Source organism: Eumetopias jubatus, unplaced genomic scaffold, assembly GCF_037043125.1.
Source record: "Eumetopias jubatus isolate StellerSeaLion01/CBP00866 unplaced genomic scaffold, mEumJub1_p1.0 scaffold_1, whole genome shotgun sequence".
Classification (NCBI taxonomy): Eukaryota; Metazoa; Chordata; class Mammalia; order Carnivora; family Otariidae; genus Eumetopias; species Eumetopias jubatus.
Genome location: NW_028274807.1, coordinates 39767324 through 39793535, shown reverse-complemented (window position 1 = coordinate 39793535; position 26212 = coordinate 39767324). Strand labels below are relative to the sequence as shown.

At 34.8% G+C, this 26212-nt stretch overlaps 1 protein-coding gene across 2 annotated transcripts; it reads left to right on the top strand.

Moving 5' to 3' along the window:
* The first annotated feature begins 5372 nt into the window (after nt 1-5372).
* Nucleotides 5373-22194, top strand: POU1F1 (POU class 1 homeobox 1). 2 transcript variants are annotated; one of them, XM_028116651.1, is made up of 6 exons: nt 5373-5514; nt 7972-8043; nt 17660-17884; nt 20167-20331; nt 21057-21117; nt 21984-22194. In XM_028116651.1, exons 1-6 carry the CDS (start codon nt 5373-5375, stop codon nt 22192-22194), a joined length of 876 nt encoding a protein of 291 aa, XP_027972452.1. The 2 variants fall into 2 exon arrangements, with proteins under 2 accessions (XP_027972452.1, XP_027972443.1); XM_028116642.1 differs by having other exon boundaries at nt 7894-8043.
* Nucleotides 22195-26212: the final 4018 nt, after the last annotated feature.

Here is a 26212-nt window from a genome sequence, read left to right as displayed (position 1 = left end):
GACACTTGAAAGGTGAAGCTAATTGTCAATCATTACATAGCTGCTAAGGTGTAAAGCTCGAGTTCAAGACCAGTCTGGCTCCAGAATCTATCTATATGTTGAATCATTCATTATTCTATAGTTTTCAGCTCAAGCAAAAACAGAAAAGATAGAAAAAAACATAGAAAAATTAGCTATTATTTCTTAATAGCATGTTTTCTAGATTTGTATATTTTTCTCAAAATATGATCATTCTGTCAAAACTCAAACAGCATATTTAGAAAAAATCCTTGGCTTAGATGAAGAGGGGGTACAATGAATGAACAAAACTAACAAATAAGCCTGGCCAGGATTTCTGCTATATTTTCTTTTATTACTTTAACCTGATTAGACTTTTCTTTTTATTTATCTGATAGTTTTCAAATTATGCTACAATATTCATTAATATCTAAGCAATTATAAAGAAACTCTAGAAACATAATGAATATGGTAGCTTAAAATATCAAAAAGAATTTTTAAGGCTCCAAAATAACAAAACAAAACAAAACAAACAAATTTCTGGACAAGCGGTGCCTGGGTGGCTCAATCAGTTAAGTGCCTGTCTTCAACTGAGGTCATGATCCCAAGGTCCTGGGATCAAGCTTCGCATCAGGCTCCCTGCTCAGCAGGGAGTCTGCTTCTTTCTCTTCTTCTGTTCCTACCCCCCACTCATGCTCTCTCTCACTCTCTCTCTCAAATAAGTAAATATTTAAAAAATCTTAAAAAAAATTTAACAAAAACAAAAATTTCTAGGCAAGAGAAAATATAAAAACTTAAAATTATTAAGAAATGCATAAAAGAAAATATCAGTGTATTTAGCTCATACCTAAACTGTTATGTATGTCAGTGTCCAATATAAATTTAAAGGACAAGAAATTAGGAAAATTTTAATCATAAAATGAAACACTAAAAATATTCTTAATATATTTTAAAACACAAATTGCTAATAAAACAAAAAGATATTAAATAATGGGGTGAAATACACTGCTAATTAACAAAATAATAAATACAAATAGCTAATATAGATACGAAAAATAGCATATTAGCAATAAAAATGCAAATTATATTAATAAGATGCCATTGTCTTAATAGACTAATACTTAGTATTTAAGCATAATTTAGTCTTTATTACTGACATGGAGAATGCAAGAAAATTGTCAATTTCACTCTACTGGTGCTTTTGTAAAATTGTGGAACAGCATCAGTCACATTTTAAGAATGTCTTCCCAGATAACAATCTATCCCTCATTGCCTACAAATGCCTGACTGCTTCCAATGCAGAACAATCCATTCATAAGTATGGGCACCAGGAACAATGCTGCACTTCTAGAACATATCCTTAGCCATGGCCAATCAGAATGTTTCTCTCATAAATATAGACTAAGAAGCTTTTGCCTGGCTGAAAGCTTAAGGCATGATCTGGAGATAGATGGAGAATCAGTCAGGCAGAGAGTGGGGAAAAGGAGATAGATAAGTCAGAGAGATTTGGCAGATGGATTTCCATTTTCTCTTCAGTCTCTCCCAATGGCCTGACTTTGTTTTCTGTGAGTTCCAAGAAACCTCATATCTCCTAATAATAAACAATTATTTTTTGCTCAACTTGTCCCTGATATTTGAAACCAAATAGTAATAGAATAAATTGCTTGAGGGGAGCCTGGGTGGCTCAGTTGTTAAGCGTCTGCCTTCGGCTCAGGTCATGATCCCAGGGTCCTGGGATCGAGCCCCACACGGGGTTCCCTGCTCCGCGGGAAGCCTGCTTCTCCCTCTCCCACTCCCCCTGCTTGTGTTCCCTCTCTCGCTCTCTCTCTCTCTCTGTCAAATGAATAAATCTTTAAAAAAAAGAATAAATTGCTTGAAAAATTAAGCCAAAGACTAGAAGAAAATATTTGCAAAAGACATATCTGATAATGGATTGTTACCCAAAATATACAAAGAACACTTAAAATTCAAAAATGAGAAAACTAACGACCCAATTTAAAAATTAGCAAATGATCTGAATAGACATCTCACTAGAGAAGATATACAGATGGCAGAAAAGCATATGAAAAGATGCTAAACATCATATGCTATCATGGGATTAAAAAATTAACACAATGATATACCACTGGACATCCACCAGAATGGCTAAGACCCAAAATAGTGACTACACCAAATGTTGACAAGGATGTGGAGCAACAGGAACTCTCATTCATTGCTAGTCAGAATACAAAATGGTACAGCCACTTTGGAAAACTGGTAGTTTCTTTTGAAACTAAACATACACCTACAATGCAATCCAACGGTCACATTCCTTGGTATTTATCCAAAGGGATTGAAACCTTACATCTACACAAAAATCTGCAAACAAATGTTTTTAATGTCCTTATTCATAAATGACAAGACCTGGAAGCAACAAGATGTCCTTCAGAAAGTGAATGTATAAATCAACTGTGGTGCATCTAGACAATGGAATATTATTCAAAACTAAAAAGACATGAGCTATCAAGGCATGAAAGACCCAGAGAAATCTTAAATGCATATTACTGAAGTGAAAGATGCCAATCTGAAAAGCCTGCATACTATGAAATTTAAGCGATATGACATTCTGGAAAAGGCAAAACTATGTAGATAATAAAAAGGTAAGTGGTACCAGAGGCTCAGGTCATGATCTTGGGCTCCTGGGATGGAACGCTCAACAGGGAGTCTGCCTGAGGATTTCTCGCCCTTTCCCTCTGCCCCTTCCCCCATTCATGCATGCGCACTCTCTCTCAAATAAATAAATAAATAAATAAATAAATCTTTTTAAAAAAATAGTAAGTGGTACCAGGGGTTAGAAGGGAGGTATGAATAGGCAAAGCACAGAAGATTTGTACAGCAGTGAAACTTTTCTGTACTTTTCTGATACTACAATGCTAGATTCAAGTCATCATACATTTGTTAAAACCCATAGAATATTACAAGAGGGAACTGCAATATAAACTGACTCTGGGTGATAATTCAGTGTCAATGTAGATTCATCAGTTGTAACAAATGTAGCAGTCTGGTGGGTGATTTTGCTAGTGGGGAGGGCTGTGCGTTTTGGGGGCAGGGGGTAGATGGGAACTCTCAGTACTTTCTGCTCCATTTTGCTGTGAACATAAAACTACTCTTTAAAAATGTCTTTTTTGAGAAAACAATTTAGGAATGTTTTTTAAGAACTTTAAAAATCTTATAAGACAAACTCAATAATCCCACTTCTAAGAGTCTATCCTCTGGGGGGATATTTAGATTATCTTGTAAAATACAGATTATATTCTGAAAATGCATTGCATAAATAATTGGTTAAAAACATTCATTGCATTGTTATTTATAAAAGCGAAAGCAGAAGTTGATACAACACCCAACAATAAAGAAATGGTCAAATTATAATAGATCCATACAACTCAATATTATGCAAAATTATAATTGTTTATGAAACTATTTTTAAAAACTGATAAATTAACAGTTGATAGTACTAAGTGAGAAGACTGTAGTGGAAATGTCTATTTTCTGGTTTTGCACAATTTTAACTAGAGCATTCTGGTTTGCATTTCACAGCCCAGTTAAAAAATTTAAAACTGTTATTAAATGATGTCTAAGATTCAACTGTAGAATTTTAGATACTATGACAAACTGCTAGGAAAATTTTTTGTTTTGTCCAGGGAGGATTTACAATGCCCTTCATTATCTACCACTGGGTTGATATATTTTACCAGCATATTCCAAGAACTCTATCATTTAGCTTATTTTTTAAAATAAACTTATTTTTATTTAATCTTAGGGAATTCTCTTTATAAATACATTGAAAAACTTTTTTTTTTGCTTATGTGATCTGAAAATTACATAAATTCTGCAAGAGTGAAATACATACTTTTGGCTACCTGTAGCCTTCTTCTCTCATTTAGAGAAAACAGAGCTTCAAAGATATAGAATTCAGAATGAAAAAATATGTCACTTTCACAATAAATATTTTTCAGGCAATATCTAATGATTTGGGTAACCCCATATTTTCCTACAAAATATCAACTGGTTACTAACAACACACTCAAGTTGCAAGTTTTTTGAAAAAGTATTCTTATCAATATAAACATTAGGTTTAACACAAAACAACCAATTCCAAGTTATCTGGAAACATTCCATAATACAAAATTTCAAAAAAACTAATGAAGCATGGCCCTTGCTTATGTCAGTAATCTCTATGCCTCTCAGTTTACTTCTGTTATATTATCCTCAGCAGACATTCTAAAAATAGTATTGCATTCACTTATTTGTAGAAATCATGATCATTGTACTTGATGCGAATATATTTATCTTTGAATGAACTGTTCGTTGTGTGTGTGTATATATATATATATATATATATATGTGTATATTTTTTTCATGCCCACGTGATATTTTCTGTGTGGAAGGTTTGCACCCAGAGCTACCATGATTACTGTAGGCTCTGGAACAGAATGGTTAAAATCAGGGGCTCTGGAGGACTAAAGCATGGTTAGGGTAGTATGGTAAATAACTCACACAGATGTGAGATTTGCATGACATGAACTATAGAAAGTGCCGAGAATAGTGTCAGCATGAACTAAATGTTTATTCTTAATAAGTAAATTGAAATCAAGGGAAAGATACTATATCACTCATGTCTATCTTCTCTACACAGTACTAAAATTGTATTCAATATTTTTCTGTTTTCAATTTATAACATATAACAAATTAGTTCACATTTTTCACAATTGCATTGTTGAGTCTGAATCAGTAGTTGGCAATATATTCATTCTCATATTCAGTCTTCTATGCATCTTTCAATTTAAACGTAAATATTTACAGTTTCTTAAAAATTGTGTAGAATTTCTGTTTTATGTTAGTTTTCAGATTGAATGAGAAGTTATCAAAAAGAATCTCCTATATAAAAATTTGTTATTGTGTTAGTAACACAAAGACACCTAGTATTTTTCAATTCATTTTAGGATTATTTCTCGGAGGGACACTTATTTCTGAAGTTCTTGAATCCTTTCTAAAATGTCTGAATCACTAAGGTTCTCAAATCAAGTTTCAGATTTCTCCCTTTCCCTCCATCTATACCCCAGAACCAGGTTCCCTCTTGGGCATGGATTATGTTTGGGTGAGAAGGAAGACGGTTCAGATTGATAAAGCAATACCCCTGGGAAAAGACGATTAACATGTATAAAGGGATTTCCCTGCAGTATAAGTACCAAGCACGCGCCCTCCTGGTGCTCCAGGGCCTTCCTGATGTATATATGCAGGTAGTGTGATTTGAAACGGCCCTTTGAAACAGTAATAGAATAAAACTCTGATTTGGGGAGTAGCAGTTCTCCTCAGTTTTCTACTGTCTTGTGGGAATGAGTTGCCAACCTTTTACTTCGGCTGATACCTTTATACCTCTGAATTCTGAGGCTTCTGCAACTCTGCCTCTAATCATGCATCACAGCGCTGCTGAGTGCCTCCCAGTCTCTAACCATCCCACCAACGTGATGTCCACAGGTACGGACTCCCATACCAGTCTGCGTGTGGCCGGGCCGTTGCAGGATGGATGCTTTGAATCTTGTTAGTTTAGAATCTCTTTGCTTCTTTTGCTTTCTCCTTCATTTTAATTCGTCTTAAGTTAAATATGAAGGATATTTTAAAAAGCCAAACTACCTAAGACATTTTTAAAGAATATTATTAAGCGTAGTAATTTCAATTGTTGGTTTTATTACAAAGAAGATCTATTTTCTACCAAAGTAAACAGTGAGTCTGGGTGTTTTTAATCCAAAAAGCATTTTTATGTAAACATTTATGGGTAAGGAACAAAACTAAAGAAATAGCCTAAATAATTTAGTGTTTAAAATGTGTTACTTCTTTATCTTAAAGATTTATTTGGTTTTACTATGTCTAAAAACAGCCATATACCTTGTAGTAAACACAGCTGAATGATTCCCAATACCAACAACAATGGCTTTCAAAGAATAATATAATTAAGTGATATTAACAAACATTTTTGGCATAATTCAAAACTCAAAAATCAAGGCTAGAAGCAATATGTAGCATTTAGAGCCCACAAACTGAGTTAAAAAATCTTAAAACTGAGTTCTGAAGAGACTTCAATCTCTCTAACCGAGTTTTAGTATTTTCTTATGTAACTTTCTAACATAGAAAATAAGCTTGAAAATTTGAATATATTGTCTCAAATATAATCAAATAGGTATGTGTTGCTAATGTGTCCTTTATGTAGTAACAAAGTTTTTTAAAGTAGCTTTATAAATAGACAGAGACTTGAATTGAGTAAATTTCTTTCATATGCAAGTTTGGATTAATCTGCAGCTGAATTTTTAAAATCTAGAGAGTAGATATCTGGATTTGGTTGAAATCATTAATGTAGAGGGTTATTTTTTTTTTCATCTACCAAAGACTCTCATAATTTAAATAAAAAGACAATAATGGGAGCTTCCCCAAACATATTTTTTTTAGAAAATATAATAGAGTATTTTAACTAAAAATATGTACTATAAATAAATTTAAGCAATGATCACATAACTCTGTATTTTAAATAATAGATATATCTATTCTAAATAGATACTTAAATAATAGTATTTAAATACATGATAATAGCATTGATTTTATCATTTTTCCATGAAATTATAAATTAGTAGGTAAGAAACAAGAAATATTGCTTATAATGAGAAGAATACTTGGATATTACATGTGTTTCTTGTTTATTTGTTTAATTTTAGATTGCATAGTAAGATTTTTACATGTAATCATTATAATGTAAAATGACTTCAGTTCTTTCTACATGTTAATTATAAAATGAAAATTTGTGCAGATATTTTAAAATATTGAAGATTTATCAATAGTAAGAGAAAATGTTTTGCTTTCTGAGATGACCTCATGTCTTTAATCACTGAATTGTATCTTAATATTTTCAAAGGATTCTAATTCTATACTTTATAATAGCTCATATTTATTCACGGATTCATGATCATATTATATTTATGAAAACCCACCATTATAGTCAAGATATAAAGGAAAAATGAGAAAATAAAATACATAAAGAAACAGTAGTTTTATTGTCAATACCCAAACTCTTAGTCAACTTGGTGATTCATGTTTAAAGCTTGATAAAAATTTTGTAATTTAAATTTACTTTCATAATATACATTGATTACATAAGGCAAGCAACTATTTATGAATGGTTATGTTTATATACCAGGTTCAACCTTTATAGATCTCAAGTCGTTCAACAATCAATTTTTTTTTGGCCAGCTTTATTATTGTAATTGTTGAACTGATTGTGTGCATGCAGAAAACCTACCACCTCTTGGTTTCAACATCAACATAAATGCATCATACACTGTCACTTATTTTTCATAAACCTCTGAGTTTACTGGGATTTTTAAGATTGTATCCAATTAGAAGCTAATTGCTTGGCCATTTTCTCTTTGATGGAAGAAATTTGTTAGGATAATAAGCAGAAGTAAAGATTGTTCAAGAGTTGATTTCTGTATTCATTCTTCCAGAGAAAGACCACTATATAATATATACTACACAAGCATTTAGCGAGATTATTCCTCTAGTCAGTTTATTGTAATGTCTATACAAGATGGAACCTACAAGAATTCTGCAACTCCCAATTGGCCAACATCCAAACTGGTCAGTCACCCCTTCACAGGGCACAACATAGTTAATGAATGCTATCATCCACACTGATGATTTATGATTTGATTACTTGAGACAAACTTTGATTTCTGCTTTTAACCTACTCATCAGAGAATTTCCCCCAAGTGAAAACAGATTACTGCCATATAACTTTAAGAATCACATAAATGTGTATTTTTGCAGTGAAATGAATGTGTCTTGAATCCTCATACATTTTCTTACCAGTCCCGTCTATTTTGTCTTTGATCCAAACTCCTAAATGTTTGCATGCATATTTCTTGGTGACAACATTGGGAAACACAGCAACAGGACTTCATTATTCTGTTCCTTCCTGTCACTATGGAAACCAGCCATCGACCTATGGAGTGATGGCAGGTAAGAAAAATTGTCTGCATATATGAGATTGAGTTTGGGGACACTTAGATGGATTCTTGGGTCTGAGAGAATCTTGACCAGAGCGTATCATGAAATTCTCATCTGTTAACTTGGGAATTGCTGGTAAACCACTACTTATCGAAATGTTCCCTGATATGAGATGCCTTCAGTGACCATAATGGTTAAACCCGATTGCCCCTGTTCTCCATAACCCTGAACATCTATGCTTAACTCTTTTGTTTGCTTTGTATGATTTTTACTCTAATTGACGACTACCAAACTGCTGATTGTCACTTAATGTTATCGGTGGGCTCGATCTAATAATAATACGGTAGTGACTAACCTCATGTGGTTATTTAAATTTTGTTTATTTAAATTCAGTTAGCCAACATATAGTTCATCATTAGTTTTTGATATAATGTTCAATGATTCATTAGTTTTGTTTTTTTTTTTTAAAGATTTATTTATTTATTTATTTGAGAAAGAGAGAATGAGAGAGATAGAGAGCACGAGAGGGCAGAGGGTCAGAGGGAGAAGCAGACTCCCTGCCGAGCAGGAAGCCTGATGTGGGACTCGATCCCGGGACTCCAGGATCATGACCTGAGCCGAAGGCAGTCGCTTAACCAACTGAGCCACCCAGGCGCCCTCAATGATTCATTAGTTTTGAATAACACCCAGCGCTCATCACATCACGTGCCCTCCTTGTGCCCATCACCCAGTTACCCCAATCCTCCAACCACCTCCCGTCCAGGAACCCTGTTGTTTCCTGGAGTCAAGAGTCTATGGTTTGCCTCCCTCTCTGGTCTCTTCCCTTTCAGTTTTCCCTCCCTTCCCCTAAATTATTTAAATTTAAACATAAATTAGCTAAAATAAGGTCAAATTTAAAATTGAGTTCCTCAATTGCACTAGCCCCATTTCAAGTGCTCACTAACCTCATGTGGCTATCAAAGCAGACAGCACAGATTTATAAAACATCTCCCTCACTGTAATATTTCTTCTGGACATTTGGTCCATAAAGATAAATAAGACATTGAAAGCTAAGAGTCCATTGCGGTGGCTTTAGTGATAGTCATTTGAAGTTTTGGCAGCTCAAAGTTGTTTTTAGTCTTAAATGAGATTGAAGAGTTGAAGTTACTTATGTTTCTCCTTCAGATAAATAAAGCATTTTTTTTGAAGGCTTGACCTGTTTTTTAATTTAGTTATTAAGAGAAAGAGTGGAATACAATGGCAGGGTCTTTCAAGGAACTTCATTAATTTATGAATCTCCATCATTTTCCTTTTTTTTTTTTTTCACCCTCGGGAGAGAAAACCTGGGCAGAGAGCGGATCCAAGATCAGCTTCCTACAGTTTCTTTTCTCCCCTCAAACCTAGCAACATGCTGTGCTGTTCGGCCCCTTGGAAGTCCCTCAGTGAATGTGAGCAGGGTCTGCAGAGAACCCCACTTGAATCGGCCCCTCCAAGGGCCCCGGCATTGCTGAAGGAGGCATTAGCTGCTGCTTCCTGAAGATAGGTGCTTGGTTACCTTTTTAAGTCAGATAAATAAAGCGTCACTAGATCAAGGTTAATTATTTATTGGTGCTTGTATGAAAGCAGTAATAACACATTCCTTAAGGAAGAGGAAAATCTGACCTAATCCATTCAGAACAAAACTTATGACTTAATTTTAGGGTATGGCCAGAAAAAAAATTTTGATGATTTAATAAAAATACACAATTTTGTTCACATATTTTTTTAGCCATTCTTTGATCTTTTGTATTCATTACTATGGCAGGGAGAGAAACCTGATGGGTGACAATAAACTACTGGGGCTCTGTGTGAGAAAATAAGAGAGAGAGTGTGTGTGTGAGAGAGAGAGAGAGAGAGAGAGAGGGAGACGCTTTAGATAAAGGAATAGTATCTTTTCTCACTGCTTTGTCTATTATCATTCATAGTAAGTGATAGAAAAAAACATGGATTTATGACTATAAATTTGAAATAAAGTTGAACAAAAAATAGTTCATTGACAATTTCTACATATTTTTCAGTTTGACACTAAATAAAACACTAAAACTTTAAAATAAAATATTCCAGAACAAATTAGCTTCACTTACATCCTACCACACAGCATTTTGAATAAACGAGTATCCTCACCTTGATGGTAAAATGAAGGCTGATGTTCTTAATGATTACCTGTAAAACCTAGCATCTCTTATTTTAATAATTATGAAATAGGGACAACCATATTTTTCCCTTTTGAAAACTGATAATTTATGATTCATATATTTAATACTTAATTAGTATTTATGGTTAATGAGAACAGCCCTTGTGGATGATAAACTACTTTTATTATAAGAATAGTAAAATGTGCATGTAGCTGCTAGAGGTGCAGGCAGAATGCTTCGTGTGGCCCACACCACATTTTGATTATGAAGATAGGAAATGACAAGCACATGGCCATGTGCTGCTATCTCTTGGAGGGGGGTTCTTGCTATTCATTCACAGTGTTTCCCAGAAACCCAGGTCCAACTTTAGGTGTCTTCTAAACCCAGCGACAGGCAGCAATTGATTAAGGTTAGCACAAAGATAACATCAGCCACAGACCAAATACCTTTTTTTTTTTTTTAAGAGAGGAAGAGAGAAAAAGAGAGAAGAGGGGGTGGTGGGAGAGGAGCAGAGAGAGAGGGAAAGAGAATCTTAAGCAGGCTCCATGCCCAGTGCAGAGCCTCACGTAGGGCTCTATCTCAATTCTGAGTCATGACCTGAGCCAAAATCAAGAGTTGGACACTTAACTGACTGAGCCACCCAGGCACCTCCTAAATACTTTAAGATGGTTTTCGCTACCACCTCCCTTCCCACCAGATCAAGGCCACTGGCTACTAGCCTAGTGAATTTGCAGATGGCCTGAGAATTCTAACATGCTTCTAGTTTCTGGGCCCAGGTTCACAATGAGAGTCCATAGGCTGCTTAGGCTATATTGACAAGTCCCCTCAGCAGGCACTCAGCAAACCCTCTTCCTCACCGCAGCTGAAAAGGAAAGGCTCCCAGAAGAGCCCTTTAAAAGGATCCAAAGCCTGGGTTAGTACCATGAAGAGCAAAAATGGTTATCCTAAGATTTGAATGTATCACCGGAGTCTTAAAAGTAAATATATGTTTTCACTGAAAGAAAAACTCACCATGGCAAGCATAGAGATTATATTTGAATATTTTTTGAGAGTGATATGCTTTATTATTTGTTAGAATGTCACTATTTTGATATATGCTTAGTATGAATATTTGCATCTTAGCAGATTGAACCTCAGAGAGTCTGCACTCTCCTGTCGTTATCCCCAGAGAAGCTACACAAATTGAGTTATAAAACACAGGAATTCAAATAAAAGAGAGCAAAGGTATAAAATACACAAGAGAAACCTGGCTAATGTCATTAGAATTTTCTGAGAAGTCTCAAGGCATTCATCAAATCAGCCACTTCCACACAATTCACAGAAGCATCTTATCATCTACAACAAAGACAGGTTCATTGTCACACATGCCATATGAAAGAAAAGCTAGAGGAAGACCTATATTTCAAAGCATATGAAATTGCTTTATTTTAATGTGGTCCTGTTATAACCCATACTCTGATGCTCACATTTAGCTTGAGCATTGCATTAAATGAACAACCCAGTGGAAGGGAAGAGCTATAGCTAATATTTTGTTAACGTTGGTAGAGAAGACTTTGCAATTATCAGATGAGTCCACTGTGCCTTATAGTCCAGGTGTGGGCACACCAAAAAGAATGACTAATTGGGAGCAATGAATTAGCCGTACCATGAACTGATTACAGACGTTGTTCAAGTCACTTAACTTCTCTGACTTTCAGTCTCTCTCTCTCTCTCTCTTTTTTTTAAACATACACCCTGTGCTGCACTTTCTATTTATTTATTATTTATTTATTTATTACATTATTATTTTATTGTTAACATATAATGTATTATTTGTTTCAGAGGTACAGGTCTGTGATTCATCAGTCTTACACAATTCGCAGCGCTCACCATAGCACATACCCTCCCCAATGTCCATCACCCAGCCACCCCGTCCCTCCCACCCCCCTCCCCTCCAGCAACCCTCAGTTTGTTTCCTGAGATTAAGAGTCTCGTATGGTTTGTCGCCCTCTCTGGTTTCGTCTTGTTTCATTTTCCCCTCCCTTCCCTTATGATCCTCTATCTTGTTTCTCAAATTCCTCATATCAGTGAGATCATATGATAATTGTCTTATTTTGCTTAGCATAATACCTTCTAGTTCCATTCACGTTGTTGTAAATAGTTTCAGTCTCTTCATATCTGAGTTGTGGTGAGTGCCACCACTCTATTGCAGTTGAATTGCAGCAGATTTGTACCAACTCGATCTGGTTTTCCTATGATCTTCTCTTTAGATACACTTGCAACTAAATGCCTTCTGTGCCTTCACTCCTGAGAATTTAGATAATTCAATAGCCTACAGTGAATTAAAAATGCTCTTGAAAAGCTTTTCTAGATAAACACAACATAAAATAACAACAACAACAGAAACCCTCAAAACTCTAATTCTTGGGTATCTGAAATTGTGTCTGTTCTCGGGTTTCCGAAGCTGGGTGAAGCTAGAAAACATGCTCAGTGGGCTGCCCACCCTGCCCACCCTCCCGTGGAAACAGCACATCATCAGCCACACAGGGATGAGTGCTAAACCCAGCCAGGTCAGATTATATAATGGCCAAACCAGATGAGGCGTAAGAGTCCTTGTTTAAAAATGAATTTTAAGGGAAACGCAAAATCGCGGAGTTTGGGGAATTAACCACGAAGCTGAATGTCCATTTTGTGTTGTTGTTTTATTTTTCAATGGGAAGTGGATAAGAGAGAAGTTAATTATGACTGAAAGTGCCCTCTCCACCAATCTTAGGCACAAAGCAACAGAAATCAGGTTGATGGTTGACATGGAGAAATAGTCAACTTTGGAGCCCATCTCTTATTCTTAAATTATTTCCTTTCTTCTTCTCCTCCTCCCCCTGCTCCTCCTCCATCTTTCTCCTTCCTCTTCATCCTTCTCCCACCTCCTCCTCCTCCTCATTCTCCTTCCTCCCGCCCGCTTCTTTTTTTCTCCTTTCTTCTTCTTTCTCCTTTTTTCTCCTCCCCCTCCTCCTGCTCCCCTTCCCCACCCCCCACCTCTCCTCCTCCTTCATTTTGTTTCTCCCTAACTAGTTCCGATTATGTTGACTCTCAGGGGAGAATGGACTCTGAAGATTTTTTACCTCTGAATCAGAAAAGGCTGTTCAGTAGCAGTAACATGAGGTATTTTCTCTAAGTTTTTTTAGTCTCTCAATGACTCAAATCAGTCACTACAGCGGGAAAGCAGCCGTAGGCGATGTATAAACAAATGTGCGTGGCTGTGTTCCAAATAAAGTACACCAGGCAGAGGCTCCCTGTTGTATATGGATGGGATTTACCAGTGCACAAAAGAGAAAAGATCACAATTCACATTTATGGTTTGCTTCGCATTGTCTTGTGTGATGAAAAAGAAATACATGGAAATATTCAAATACTCAAATATTCAAATTCCTTTGCCTATCTCCAGCAAGATGGTGTATTTTACTGTATGCCTCTGCTATCCCTGTGTGTTCTTTTAGGGCTTCAGGCACATGACCTCAGATATGTTGGCAGTTAGCTTCGGGCAGGACCAGGTGCTCCCGAAGAGCGATTTTCCCCCTGCCACGATGGGTTGAGCCAGCTACCTTTGCCTCCCCGTTGCCTGCTTTAGAAGATTTACCTCTTCTCCCACTTGCCACACGGAAATATAGACACAGAAATTTAGAAAGGTTTTGATGGATTAATCTGCAACGTGAAAATACACTTTGGGCTGTATATAATGTGCAAACACTTCCCGGACCTCTAGTTGGGGGCTTCTCTAGGCTCACAGACAATTTTGCTTTATCAATGTTTTGGAAAAAGTTTGTGAGACCTCTGCTGCACAGGACTCCCCGCTTCTTTTATCTTCTTCCTATTTCTTTTTTTCTTTTTCGATAATCCATGCTTTAGAAAGATTTTAAAAATATCTTGCCATTGATACCATACCAGTCACTCTCTACTCTCCCCCAAATACAAGATCACATGATAGATACTGCAGTTTGTTTGGCTGTGCCTGGGACTGTCATTATGAATTTCTGTTTAAGGTTAGCTCCAGGTTAACTCCAGGAAAACCATGTCTGTGTGGATAACTGTGGATATATTCACTGAATGAAGAATACAAACATATCACACATCATGTTTTCCTCTTTGCTCTGGCTGCCAATCATCCGAACATGGTATCTCTCCTGTGCTCTTTTCATGGACTCGTGTTCAAATTTATTTTTTATATGCTGATTTTTTTTCCCAGAGCATTTATAATGTATAAACTATCTTTATAATTTTCCAGAAATAGAGGTGACTATCTTCTAAGATTTTAATAATTATAATATTTTTGTCTGAAAGTATCTGTTTAATGTAGCCAAATGCGTTTAAACTGCAGATGTCTTTAAAGGAAAGTCATCTGGTTTACAGACTGCCGGAAAAATGAATGAGGTGTTTGTTTTGATGTGGTTTATTACAAATGTTCACTGGACTTCAGTTCTGGTTTCAACTGTATAGTTGATTCATTGTGGCACTCAAGGGAGGTTATTGCCTTTCTCTTAAATTTCCTAAATTTTAAATCGTGAATAAAAAAGTATTCTTTCTAACTTACTTACATAAAGCTAAGAAGATGACAAATGTGAAATGAACACAGGACAAAGTATCACATGGAAGACTTGTTGTGGTGTGTGACTATGGTCAGAAAGAAAAATTGAAAATAATGACCAAGATTGCTAACAAATTCAGAACTTATGGCTTATCATATAAAAGATATGTAACAAATTACTTATGGACAATAAAAATAATTTGACATAGGTTAAATGAGTTATCTAAAGTGCCTTAAAGTACATTCAATGTGCAAAATCAAACAACAGTCTGCACATATATATGCAGTGAGATATTACTCAGCCTTAAATAAAGAATGAGATGGGGGCAGCTAGGTGGCTCAGTCAGTTAAGCGTCCAACTCTTGATTTCAGCTCAAGTCATGATCTCGGTGTTGTGAGTTGGAGCCCCATGTCGGCTCCATGCTGGGCATGCAGCCTGCTTAAGATTCTCTCTCTCCCTCTTCCTCTGCCCCTCCTCCCTAAAATAAATAAATAAATAAATAAATAAATAAATACATAAATACATAAATAAATAAAATGGCCATTTGTGACAACATGGATGGACCTAGAGTGTATTACGCTAAGTGAAATAAGTCAGAGAAAGGCAAATACCATATGAGTTCATTTATACAGGGGTTCTAAAAGACAAAAATAAAATGAACAAACAAAGTAGAAACAGACCCATAAATATAAAGAACAAACTGATGGTACCAGAGGAAAATGGGTAGAGAAATGGGCAAAATGAGTGAATGGGAGTCGGAGATACAAGCTTCTGGTTATGGAGTGAATAAGTCACAGGGGTGAAAGGTACAGCCCAGGGGCCATAGTCCATGGTACTGTAATAACATCATCTGGTGATGGATGGTAGCCATACTTAGAGCAGGCAGAGCATAACATATAGGGTTCAGTGACTATGGTATACACGTGACACTAATGTAACATTGTGTGTCAACTATACTTCAATTAAAAAAACTAATATAGTAAGAAAGAGGAAAAACCCAGCAGCCTAATTTTTGCTCACTGCTTTTACTCTTTCCCAGAATATTTCATCAAGTGTCTTAAGTGACATGTGGTATTTTTTGAATGATGCAGGAAGTGAAGATTTTAATATATCTAACATCCAACTCTGAAAGCCTAACTGAAAACAAAGTCTTGAGATAAATATCAAGTAAATGCTAAATAAATGTCATCAGTGTTCTTTTAATGTAGGTTAGTCTTTTACTTCAACTAGCAGAAATCCAAAAGTAATAGAAAGCTAAAAATAAGCCCCAAAATTAATAACCATTTTCAAAAATGGAACTATGTGATAAATTAAAAATGGATAAAACTGCTTTTTAAAATGTTTTCTGGTCTGATCAATATACTACCCACTAAAGCATAAAATGGACGATTAACTGACTTTAAAAAATAAAATGATAATTTTGGTTTGTAAAAGTAGCATGGATTTTTTTAGACAGGAATAGTTTCTTTCAAATATTTTTCACAGCAGCTAAATTTATTTTATGCTATTTTGTTTAACCCCTCACTTGTATATTTGCTTCGCTTCAAGGAAAAAAAAGTCTATTGGAGAGGAGTACACTTTATAATTACATATTGTCACATAAATAATACAAGCCAACAATTTGCTGACTCACACTATTCTTTGGTCATGACGTATTGATATATTAATGTAAGATTTATATATTCTGGAAAACTACATTATTACTCATGTCTTTGATTTGTGAATATATTTATAGAGAAATAATAGGTAGCACAAACTTGATATGTTTTTCCAGTGTTTTCAAGAATGATTATTGCATATATTCTGTAGCAATTTACTTTTAAATATTTATAATCATAAGAAAAATGACAAATTACAAAATATTTTATTTATATCAACATGTCTTGGTTATATGTGTCATTTAATATAAATCGAAGTGAAATCTCTTCCAATAAAAAAGTGATGTATTGATGAGGAAAACAAATAAAATGTGTGGAAATTTAGCTTATGCTATCCTCTCACTCATGCTTCCCAATTGAGAAGCTCTTCTAGTGAAGAATGGAATCTGGAAGCAATTTTTAAAAAATTAGATCTTTTTTGGTAATTTATCATTTAACCCAATCAATTGATCTAATGCTTCATCATTTATGGGTGAATGCCCATCATATCTAGAATTGCACCTTTCCCGCCACTTATTTTTGCTTCTTAAACAATAATCAAGAAATTATTCCATTATATTGTATAATTTTCAAGAAATTTTGATGCTTTTTAATAGAACTTTAAAAATTACCTTTTGTCTAGTCACTCCTTGAATCTATTTAAGCATATTAGTGTATTTTATGTTCTCATAATTTTCTTTTTACCTGCCTTCGTTAAATTTTTAAAAAGACATGATTATTTCCCCTTGAAATTCAGCATTGGCTGATAAAACAGTGGAACTTCTTAATACTGTAAAATCAGTTTTCGAATCCTAAGAAAACTTCCCAGCATAACACTTAACCATATGCCTTGATGATAATAAACATCACAGATTATTTGTGTAATGAATTAAAACAGAGATCAAAATATACATCCGGTTTCAGTTGAACCTCAGATTCACAGGAACAGGTGTCTTTTTAAGAGAAAATGAAATAATGGAAAACACACTTTTGAGAGAATTGGCTTATTTCTATTCTAATTATTTGCAATTCCCTGCTTTTTTTCCTTTGGCATTATTTTTGTCTTCACTGCTCTGAGGAAGGTGGAAGAGAAAAAATCACATTTATACTAAGCTATTCTGACTTCTGTTTGAGATGGCTGAACGTCAGTTAACCTTTTAGAATTGTGACGGCTTGCAGGGGGATAATGGGTTCTAAGGTGAAAAACTTTTGCTTGTATAGAAATGGGGGATAATTACAAGTGGCCCTTTTCTTTTCCTTCTGTGTTTATTCACAGGTAGCTTAACCCCTTGTCTTTATAAGTTTCCTGACCATACCTTGAGTCATGGCTTCCCTCCCCTGCCCCAGCCTCTTCTGGCAGAGGACCCCGCCGTCACTGATTTCAAGCAGGAACTCAGGCGGAAAAGTAAATTGGTTGAAGAGCCAATAGACATGGATTCTCCGGAAATCCGAGAACTTGAGAAGTTTGCCAATGAATTTAAAGTGAGAAGAATTAAGTTAGGTATGCACTTTTTAAGAGTAACGGGCATACAACTTGGTCTGCAAATCCTTACGATATTACTGTTCAGTCTGTTACACTCTGGTCAGAAGTCCAAGACACTTTTCATTCTACATCTGTGCTGTGGATTTAAGTTAATCCAATTATGAAAATCCTACCAAAAAAAAAAAACCACAAAACCTTTTATTTCCTTGTTAATTCTTAATATCCTAAATACATAGGTTTTTAAATTGATGATATTTTTTCAACTTGCCTACCTCAAGATTAACTTGAAGTACTTGTTTTTCTCCCTATTTTATCTGAACTTTTGAGTAGATGAGCCATTCATTGATTCAAAGGCATAAAATGTGTAAGTGAAATGTATGCTTTATGTTTGTCTTTCGTGTTTATCAGTGCTGTTGGTTTCTTTGCATTCTTCCAGAGATACTGTTTGCAAATACATATTTTCTCCCGACAGATTTTTTAACTATTTATTTAATAGAGCTTTCCTTATTAATTTTTACAGATGTTTTTAAAAATGGGCCTATCAAATTCCATTTCATGAATATATTATTTAACCAGTCCCTTACTGATGATAAATTTAGGTTGTCTCCAATCTTACATTGTTAAAAACAATCCCACCATGATTCACTCCATAAATGCCATTTTGTACCTATATATATGTAGGACAAATGTTAAAGGCATGATTTCTTAATTAAAGTGCATGTATATTTGTAATTCTGATACATGTTGTCAAATTGGTCTATATAGAGGTTGTGCCAAATTTTACCACCACCATGAGTGTCTCTTGGCAAACTCCTTAGAATATAATCTTTCTGAAAGCAGGAATTTTTTCTTTATCTATTTTTATTTTTCCTTAAACGCATATCCCTCAGCACTTAGAACAGTGACTGGCAGCACAGAGAATAAATAAGTTATTGAAGGAAAACTATGATTTAATCTTTTGGATCTTTGCAAATCCCATAAGTCAAAGTGGTCCCCATGGTAGTTTTTTTGTTTTGTTGTTGGTTTTTGTTTTGTTTTGTTTTTTGTTTTTCTTGAGAGGGGACGAGAGAGAGCACACATGAGAGAATGGTGGGAGAAAGGAAGACAGAGAATCTTAAGCAGGCTCCACGCCCAGGGCAGAGCCCCCCATGGAGCTTGATCTCATGACCTCATGACCCTGAGATCATGACCTGAGCTGAAATCAAGAGTCTGATGCTTACTTGACTGAGCCACCCAGCCGCTCTGGTGGTTTCATTTTAAATTTATGAGTGAAGATTGAAAAGCGTTATTTCATGTGTTTATAGTCATTTGTAATTCTTTCTCTGTGAACTGTCTGTTCATAGCCTTTGCACACTTTCTATTCAATTGTGTTAACATAAAATAACTGTAATAATTAACCTTGATTTAAATTCACGAAGTAGTGCATCTTTTAAATGGATTGAAAAATGATAGTTCCACCCTCTGCACTTGTGGAATGAACCACAGGTAATTTTGTAATGATATTTATTGATGGGCATCATACGTAACCATTTTATGCATACAGATATATAGCTTTAGGCCCTGAATTAATATGCAGTTACTATATGGAATAAATACAGCGGTAGGCATCTTTATAACAACCATTTTCAGTTTGCTATTTATATCGCTGTGAATATTTCAAATTCTATGTTGATGGTTGATAATCAACTTGTACCCTAAAAATGGGACAAATCTATGAGGATCTTTGGCCAGAAGATAGAAGCGTTACCAAGTGATATAATAAATGTGCTCACAGATACATGTAAAATATTTTGGTGATCACAGTCTCATAATAAACATGTTTTCAGGGAAAGTCAGCATAATTCTTCGTTTTATTTGGTACCTTTTAACAATATAGTTGAATTTTGTACTCTTACAGTTGAGATAAAAATATATCATCATATAATTTATGCATTGTATTTAATATACTATATTGTTCAGCATATATCCCCAGATATTTAATAATAATAGAGAGCAAGAATTTATAAGTATCTTATAAAGTGTTTATGACACATCTATCCAATTTCACTAAATATTGTGAATGGCAGGGTTCCTGTCTGAATTCTTTTGACTTCTGGAAAAAATTAACTAGAAACATTTTTTAAAGTACCGGACAAGTCTACGCTGAACTTACCAAGCAATTCTAAATTGCCAATGAATATATGCTTAAAAGCAATATCTAATAGTTAACAAAGAAAGACACAACAATTTCTGTGATAACCGGCTAAAATGAATGCTTCTGGAAGGGCTGACTCTAACAGGTCTTGCCTGCCCTTTCACAGGATACACCCAAACCAACGTCGGGGAAGCCCTTGCAGCCGTGCACGGCTCTGAATTCAGTCAAACAACTATCTGCCGATTCGAAAACCTGCAGCTCAGCTTTAAAAACGCATGCAAGCTAAAAGCAATATTATCGAAATGGCTGGAGGAAGCTGAGCAAGTAGGAGGTACTGAAGTTACAGGCTCTGTGATGTTTTAACCTCAAAACGATGGCCTTCCATTGCTAGCTAGGGCTTACACTGAAGCAGAGAGGTTTGAGGTTTAGTTGGGTTTTTTCTCTTTCGTATGAAAAATAAATATGTTTCATATCCTGAAGAGAGGAAGGCTCATGCAAGTGCAGAAATAAGTTTACTGAGAAGGTAAATATAGTAAGAAAAGAAGCTGCACAGGGACAGCTTTCTGGATAACTTGACAGAGGCGTGAAGTGGTGAAATGATTTTTTTCTAACACATCAAGATTTTCTGGCTCTGTGCATACTGTAGTAATTGCACATGAATTTTTATGACCCGATATTACTGTAACCAGAGCATTTGTGCACACCCGTCTTCCAAGTAAGTACATAAGCAATTGCTAATGTAATAAAATTATCTTCTCATACTAATGTCAAGGCTGGAGAAAGAGCAAGGTTTGAAAGCATTTAAAGCAAGTGTTCCAAGAAAAGTTTGGTCAGGATATCACTAATAGACAGTTGTCTTTGCAAAGTTAATATTTCTGCATTAACATTTGTATCTTGGTCTTGTACTATAAAATAACATAGAATGCAAAAATTTAAGACAAAAATGTATAGCAACTTTATTTTGCATTGTTTTACAAAGAAAATTTGAAACTCAAATCTGATAGTTTTTTTGGAACCTACTTTGTTTTGTAATTATTTCTCTTTTCCCCATTACAGCTTTATACAATGAAAAAGTGGGAGCAAATGAAAGAAAAAGAAAGCGAAGAACAACTATAAGGTATTCTTTTGAGATATGAAAACGCATAGAGGAGATGGAATATACACAATATGTACATATGTAAATATAAACAGAGCGTTTGAGGATAATGTAGGTGCAACATAACATAAATGTATGTGAATAGAGTCAACTGAAAAAACAAGATTGGTGAAAAAGCATAACTTAATAATTTAGCACTGAGAAATGGAGAGCTAGTAATTCTTAACATTTGATGGAAAAGTAGGTTATTTGATTCAAGAACACTTGCCCCACAAGTTTTGGATAAAACAGAAATTAAACAATCACTTCTACAAAGAGTGATCATTTCTGCTGTCCTTTTAGATATGTCTTGCTCTGGCAATTTGGTATCTATGTTATTAAAAATAGCCAAACTATTCATCAGTGTTTCAGTCCCTTAAAGTCCAATGTGATTCCTTGCATTTCAAACCAGAAAGATTGTTGGTTGATCTTTTGGTAATTTGCGTGAAAATTACAGAGGAAATACTAAAATACAGGTTTTGTTTTGGTTGATGAGTTCACTAAACCTTTCGTCTATTGTAAATAACTAATGGTTTCTGAGGGACATTTAGAAATGCCTGCACAAGTGCTCATTTCCTTTTCAGGAAGTCAGTGCCCTCTAGTGGCACAAAGTGGGATAAACATAGAAAGCCCAGAATACCTTACTTCTCAGGATACCCTGCATAAGACAAGCATCTAAATATTCTAGACTGCACATTTAGCTTTGTTGAAGCTTTGGAAGTGCTTTCAGAGTCTTTAAACAATGTTTTAATGTTGATATCTAGGATATTCAATATTACTTAATTTTGATCTGCCAACACATCATAAGAACACCATAATCTCACCCTTCTCTACGTCCCTCCCCTCAGTATTGCTGCTAAAGATGCTCTGGAGAGACATTTTGGAGAACAGAATAAACCTTCCTCTCAAGAGATCATGCGAATGGCTGAAGAACTGAATCTTGAGAAAGAAGTAGTAAGAGTTTGGTTTTGCAATCGAAGGCAGAGAGAAAAACGGGTGAAAACAAGTCTGAATCAGAGTTTATTTACTATTTCTAAGGAGCATCTTGAATGCAGATAAAATTTATTATTGTGTGATAGCTGATTTTTCTCTAGTTTTCATTCCTTTCTCTTCTCCAACAAAAATAGAAATTAGTTATTTGGTTGTTTTCAAAAATCATTTTATATCAATAACTTTTGCAGAAGCTTTCCTACTTTTTTTAAAAAGAAGACAATTTAAATATTGATGAATTATTTTCTTTAAAAAAATTATTCTCAGAAGCCAAACTGTACATTTTTAAACCAAAGATACCAATAGGAATAAAACAGTGATTCTCTCTCAGTCTTTCTCTCTCTCTCCCTCCTGCTCTATCTACAGACACACACACACACAGACACATACACGCATGCACAGTGTGCATGTGGGTCTTTTAGTTTAAGATTCCTTTTCCAAAGGCTGTTTATTAGCTTTTTAATATTTCAGTCATAATGCCAAATAAAGAATATCACACTAGAAGGAACAATTAGAAAACTGATTAACCAATGTCCTGCTTACTATCAGCTCTAATAGTTTGTTTGAACTTAATAGTTTTTGTTTGCACTTAAGAGCCAGAGGTACCTTTGAATTTCATTAGTGCATTTAGGAATAAATCTTAATCAGAAGCGACACTTTTTATCTTTTTATTCTTCTCAGAGATTTAGCTTTTTTGATGTTTATTTATAGAAAATATGCCTTATGGATTCTTGACCCCAAACTGCTATCCTATAAGCTGCAACAGTGCAGGAATGATGTCTGGCTTGTTTGCTTTTGTTCCTCCAGCACCTGGGAAAGTGCTCCTAGTGGGGCATGCAGTCTTTGTTAAATGAACAAAGGAGTGTGCTGTTAAAGACAGCTACAAACTTGAATGGTGCCTAACTTAATAACAAAATTTAAGTCTCACAACCCAGAAAATTACCTGGGATCCTATCAAAAAAGACTATCACTTAAGTTTAATTGGTTAGAGTGTGGTTTATTATTGATGAAAAAGTTTGACATATTGAGTATTTAAATTTGGGGAATTATATCCAAGGAACATATTTAATTTATAAGACTGCACTTCTTTGAAACTAGCAAGTAGAAGCAAGCAATAAGGTAATAATCTAAGTGACCTTTTTGCATTTAACATATAAATCTGCTGGCAATGCTTATCTAACTTATTTTATATAACAAAAATGGAAACAATTAGACCAAATTTTATTGCTGATTTAGAATGCTTACTAAATAAATTATACTGTCCAGTCTCATGGTTTTTATGATATTAATAAAGACCAAGCACTATACAGGTCATAATCTCTGTAGATCATATGTGTTTATGCACACATAATCACCATTAATTGGCTAGAAACTTTGGTTTTTTACAAAAAGACATATTTTTCAGTGACTTAATCATCTATGCTTAAGCACACATCTAGCACCCAGGAGATGTTGAACAATATGTGCATACAAAGGCTTTTATTATTCAAGAATAAATTCCAAATTATTCAGCCATATAGATATGTAAATTCCTTCTCTGTATAATTCACCTGCTTACCACACACACTAATTTGGAAGGGATTCTTTAGTTTGCAAAAGGCAGGGATAGGATGTATTTATGTACTTATATGCATTCTATATCCATACACAAAAATGCATATATGCATGTCTGAAAGTTGCAAATAGAAACAAAATGTAATGCAAAATAAATCTAGAATAGTGACTTTTTTGCACTTTAAATCTGGGAACGTTTAATCTTTCTACAACAAAAATAAGCATGTATGAATGCTTCTATCATCATCACATTTATATGATCATAATCTTATCAGACATTCACCCATAAGGTTATTCCAGTTTAGATACAACTAGCATTGGGAAGTAATTTTTCTCCCTAAAAGGAATTATTTTGAATCCATATTTAATATTGAAATAGCAAATTTTAGTTATTCACAAGTTAGTTGTAAATGCACTGGTATTTACTATTCATCTATTTGTACTAATGAGTTTTTTGAGACTATTTATTCTAACTACATTGAAATATTTTAATAGCTATAGATTGATCTTTTTATAAAAAATAGAAAATAGCTATTTAGAATCCTAAACTGCAATTAAATAGCAAATGTAATTTCCTATGCAAATTTGGGAATATTATCTGAGAATAAATGGCAAAGCTGACTTTAGCCATAGTCTTTCCATCCTATGTTGTTGTGAACTTTTCGGTGGTAAATCTTCAGAAATTTAGTATAGTCCATTAAAACGAAAAGACCTATTTGTCAATTATACCAATTGGTACATTCAGTTCTATCTGGTAGAGGTGGTTGACACTCATTCATACATTTACCTTTCCATCTCTAATGGTGGAAAGATTGATCTAGTAAAAAAATATTTTCATTGTTCAGGGATGGGAGCAGTGTCTGTGTGCACCTGCACTCAAGGTCTGGGAGGATTTTGTGGGGGGGGCAGAGTAAGGGGAGTATCCATTGTGTGGTGTTCCAACAATTAGTGCCTTAAATCAAACTTCACAATCCCCAGGCTTCCTCTAAGGTGAATTCAATCCAATTGAGTTTTAAAGGAACGGAGTGTAGAAGAATGGTCTTAAGTCCCTTGATGGGACTCAATTTCTATAGAGAGGAAATTGGAAAGTTGATCTGTTTTTCTGCTGCTCCAAAAACCTATTCTTGCAGAATAATGGCATCAAAGGAGACAGGTCATCATAGGTCTCTGGACATACACACCCTGTTTTAACAAGGGAGTATCTAAAATAGGAGCACATATTTAAATTAGGTCCCCAGGGATCAGGCTAAAACTGTGGCTACTGAGCTAGTAAGGAATGTACTTGTGGCTAAGGGGAGAGTGCAGTTTTCTTCTAAAGGCACTCAAATGCATAATAAAATATGTATCACTGTGCAGGTTGAATGAAATAAAGCCCAAGGCTGCCAGATTCCATCTGGTCTTACAGGGTCACAATCTTGAGCCCCCTTCCAGTAGGCCTGCCATAGCCAGGTAGGTACTCAGAGCACAGAATGTAGTCTATATAACACAATCATCTGACAGATGGTCATTTTATGTTTTCTAAGACTAGCTGTTATTATCATCAGTACTGATATTTTCATACCACATTCTACTTCCTGATACCCTGAAATCTCCTCCACCCATGACTTTTACATCCAGTCATAGAAGGTGACATTGCGCTGCATCCTTCTTGGTAACAGAGGTATTGCTATACTCTTCACTCTCTATTGGCAACCTCTTTTTTGACTACAGTTTTAAAGTAATCCTTTTGCCAAAAAATAGAGAGAGCAAGGCAAAAAAAAAAAGTCAGTAGTTGACCAGTGAACAACATGGGTTTAAACTTTGCAGGTCCACTGATACGTAGATTTTTTTCAATAAATACAGTTCAGTACCATAAATGTATTTTCTCTTATGATTTTCTTAACATTTTCCTTTCTCTATGTTACTTTATTGTATAATACAATATATAATACAGATAACATACAAAATATGGGTTAATTGACTCTTTATGCTATTGGTAAGGCTTCTGGTCAACAGTAGGCTATGAGTAGTTAAGTTTTTGGGAAGTCAAAAGTTATATGTGCATTTTTGACTGCATGGGGTCAGTGCCCCTAGCACCCACATTGTTGAAGGGTCAACTGTATTTTCATTGAACTCAATGTATAAGAATCCTTGTTTCCTAATCTTAAGGATTGAAAATAAGTTTTATTTTTAGTAGAGGATAGTGTAACAGTATAAATTTAGAATGATTATGAAAATTGCCACAGGAGTATTTTATAAATATAGCCTAATCAGAATGGCTCCACTCTCTCCTTTGGTTCCCAAAGCCTTCTGTAGTATCCATGTTTGACCGAAAATAAAGGAAATCACTGACTTAAATGTTTAAAAATACTATTTAAAAATGTTTATCCCCTGGAAATTCTAGAAAAGGAATCATCAGATCGATTTCATGTGAAACCATCCATTCTTAGGCTTACTCCATTCACAAACATCAGTCCTGTATCAACTGCTAATTCTTAGAAGGCATTTGTTAAAACTTAAGGAGCAGAGTTACCTAATTTTCTTTCTAGGAAAA